Source organism: Macrobrachium rosenbergii, chromosome 25 (genome assembly GCF_040412425.1).
Source record: "Macrobrachium rosenbergii isolate ZJJX-2024 chromosome 25, ASM4041242v1, whole genome shotgun sequence".
Classification (NCBI taxonomy): domain Eukaryota; kingdom Metazoa; phylum Arthropoda; class Malacostraca; order Decapoda; family Palaemonidae; genus Macrobrachium; species Macrobrachium rosenbergii.
Window position 1 is genome coordinate 397,496 of NC_089765.1, and position 3,858 is coordinate 401,353.

The following is a 3,858-nucleotide window of genomic DNA, read 5'->3' on the forward strand; positions in this document are numbered from 1 at the left end:
TCGTCGTCTCGCCTTTAGACGAGAATGCAGTGGTTGCCGTCGCTTTCAGCCACTCTTTGACCGTATCAAGCAGCACAGCCCCAACATTTGGAACAAATGTTAGATCCAAAATAGAGTAGGTAGAGACCGATACGACATTAAACATTTACTTACAATTAGAATATTCGAAGACCCTTGAGAAAGTTTTCACAGTGGGAAAGCAGGACTAACAGTCATCCAGCTGGGAAGGCACTGCGCAGTATCTGGGTTTGAAGAAAGGCCTTCGCTCCAGCAAATGCCAATGCAGAAGGTATCCGTAAGGTTGCTCACTTCCATTACCAGAAACACACAGCATATTTGTCACGGCAGGACGCACGACGCTGCCTGAAGTTGCAGTTCTCAACAGACTTAATCAGTCTCGTTAAGTTTGTTTGGACTACAGAATGTCAAGAATCTCTGGTAAAAGTTACTTAACCAAGATCAGTACTTGTTCTGACTGAAATAGATACGTTGATGCTGGAATGTTACTGTTAAAGATACATGAACTTTTGCATCCTCGCATACCATACCCGAAAAGATTCAAAAGCGTTTTCACCATAAAGAAACCAGTTTCAATCACAGCACGAAAAGCTTGAGGCGCATGCAACATCTAGAATGGCAGCTTTGCTGTTCGATCACTTACAGCGATCAGAATACAACCGTACTCGTTGTCTTCGTGCTTGCAACCCTATAATAGTTAGCAGCTGTGCCATTTTCAGGTAAGAATTACTTTATTCCGTTAACCCCGGGATAACCGTCTTCTGGGGGAGTGAGCTACGCCGTGTTTTCATAATGCAGTATCTTCCTCTACTCGTGGAGTGCGTGTATTGCCGTATACCGTGTTCTTTGTAGCCTGAGACGCAAACGTTACAATAGTTAGCGGGAAGTTGGACGTGATTAAACCTCTGCAAGGAAGCCACGGAGCTGCGGGAAGAAGAAGACAGAGGCCGTTCTTCAGAAGACCTACCTGTTTACTGGTCATTAAAACTTCCTGTTACGACCAGCCAAACATTGCTGCGGAAAATTTATCACTTATAGCAGACGTTCATACAGAGAGTCCATTGAGCAACATTATTCATGCAGAGAGAGCCAGGTTTCCTCTTCTCTCCTCCTCTCTCCTTCTTCGGGACCTCTCAGTATGTCTCTAAGCTGTAATATAATTGATCATTTTCGTGACGTCACTGTTTGTTTTTAACTGTGTTAATTCTTAGTAATGTGTCTGAGTCATTGAACAGTGTATTTAGTTATGTAAGTGCACCAAGCACCTGTAAAACCTAAGAATTTGCATCATGTATTGTAATAGATCATTGTTTTTAAGTGCACTAAAAATATTACATTGTTCTGTTGTACCTAATTCTTTTTAGATTTTTGTTGTGTATTTATCTTTTTTGAAGAGTTATTTATGTATATATATATATATATATATATATATACATATATATATATATATGTTGAGCAGCATATATATACATATATATATATATATGTGTGTGTGTAGTGTGTGGTGTACAGTTATGTTCAATGTTTTGCTTACATTTACGATATTTACTCTTGCAGAGTATATTTCTGTGTCTTGTGTCCAATATTTGTTTGGTTGATTTAATTGCACTATTTGTTTAACATTAATCGCTTCATTACTTAACAATTTAAATTTTATTTGAATACTTTTTATTAATTAATAAATTATTTTCGATTTATTTTTGACGATGATTAATTCAGATTTAACTACTTGTTTTCAAACAATAATGTCTTCTTGCATCACATCATATAATTTGAATTTGTAGTCAATTTTTTGTATTTGCAATTGTTATAGTCAAACGACTCAGTACTTTTGACAGATATAGAGTGGTAAGATGTTTTCTCTCATACTGAGTGAAGGAATCAGGGAATAAAATACTTAGTCTCATAATGTTATTGAGCGATGGATTATTCAGCCACGAACTATTTCCTGCTTTCGGTTCGATAAAAGTGATAGTAGATTACTTCAGCCTTTTAGAAATCAGTCAGCAGCGTGTGATGAAACGGCTGTTGCAATATAATTGTTGATAGGTAACAATATCAAACACTTTAGATACTAAAGTTAATTTGAAGATCAAAATACTGACACTTCGTCACAATATATATATATACATATATATATATAGCAGAGAAGAGTACATATATATATATATGTTATATATATATACATAGGATAAATTGTAGCATCTTCAACAACGTTATCTGTAATGAACCATTGTTAGTCCACGTGTCATATATGTCCATCACAAGAAATGGGAAGATATGTTAAAAAGTAACATATTTTACCATATTACGCAGCAAGCCGCGTTGACTTATAATAAATTTTTCATTAGTCATAATTTCAGATAATACGCAAGTTAAATCGGACAGATAATTAATTTGCTAACAGCATGCACGACATATACAGACATGCAGAGCCTATCGCTTCACGTAAACTTTTTGACATTGAAATACTCCGACCGAATGCGAGGTTCGCCGAATGGGACTCTAATAACATCGTCGAAGAAGAAGCAGATGGAAAATATAAACATGATGCCAAAGCCGGTGCATCTTAAGCGATTAGTTAAGATATATCACAAAAATATATATACTTCGGTTTCGTTCAGATATTGAATTTGAAGTACTTAATGAGTGTTTTTCTGATTATTTATGGTCTTATTTTAACCTTTCTATAAAGGGTATGTACCATATCTACGCATAAAGATATTTGCGGGGAATACGGTGCGCCAAGAATGAACATGAATACATGAATATACGAAATAATTTCACGAACAATATATAACGAGCGAAATCAAGAAGAAATCTCCTCGATTTCCATTAAAAACGACCACGTCGAAACTGGTCCATTTGCAGATATAGATAAAGAAGAATGTTAATGTCGTTCAGAATGACCAAACATCATCTTCATCGGTTTAACCGAGCAAACAAGAAATCAGTCGAATTTTCATTTCATCTTCAAAATAATTCACGCGCCAATGAAAGCTTGAGCTTCCTCTTTCTGCTTCGTAAAAGGAGCGAGCGGATTTTTCCAAATGTCTTCGAAGCATAGCAGCATTGCATATGTAGGCCATCCTTCCGCAGATGTCTAGAAAAGCCAGAAGCGAAATTTATTCAGGCCATTTTTTCGCGGCACGAAATAATATCATTACGACTAGAGTCAGCACCACGTCCTTTCTGTAGTTCAAACTCAGAAATAAACACAAAGGAAGAAAATGGGACGTGAGTCATCTGCTCTCAAGCGTAGTCATTCATAGCTTCGCGTTGTAACGAAAGAAACCGAAATGAAAATGAAGAGGCCGGTAGCTCACGAGTCCACCTGCGATAACAAGAACACACTGCGTGTTCCATTGCCTAGGCAGTGAATTACGAATAGAGGTAGAGGTGCTAGCAACTCCTGAGCCCCGAAAGACTGCTGTGAAGTATATGCCAATAGCTTAGACATTCTCAAAGACCATGGTATATATATAATATATAATATACAATATACATACAGCATATATATATATATATATATACATACATATATACATATATATTATACATATATATATACACATACCGTGTACATGCACATATATATACATATATATACATATACATACATATATATATATATATATATATATATATATTATATATATATATATACATATACATATATTAGTGTGTGTGTATCCTAGATCACACGTGCTGCATTCTACTTATTTCCGAGGTCTGTTTTCAATTCTAAATAATAATATTACTGTTTTTCTTCCATTGCTGAGTTTATTCACTGCCGACAGCAAAAGCGGAATGTATTTGAAAATGAGATGCTTTGAAAAA

General features: G+C 35.7%; 1 protein-coding gene across 1 annotated transcript in view; it reads left to right on the top strand.

Moving 5' to 3' along the window:
* The first annotated feature begins 2,426 nt into the window (after positions 1-2,426).
* LOC136852087 (uncharacterized) overlaps positions 2,427-3,858 on the top strand; it is a 22,930-nt gene continuing 21,498 nt past the window's right edge. The window contains exon 1 of the mRNA XM_067126538.1: positions 2,427-2,580. Within this exon, the coding sequence (XP_066982639.1) occupies positions 2,427-2,580 (154 nt within the window). The remainder of the gene's footprint in view (positions 2,581-3,858) is intronic.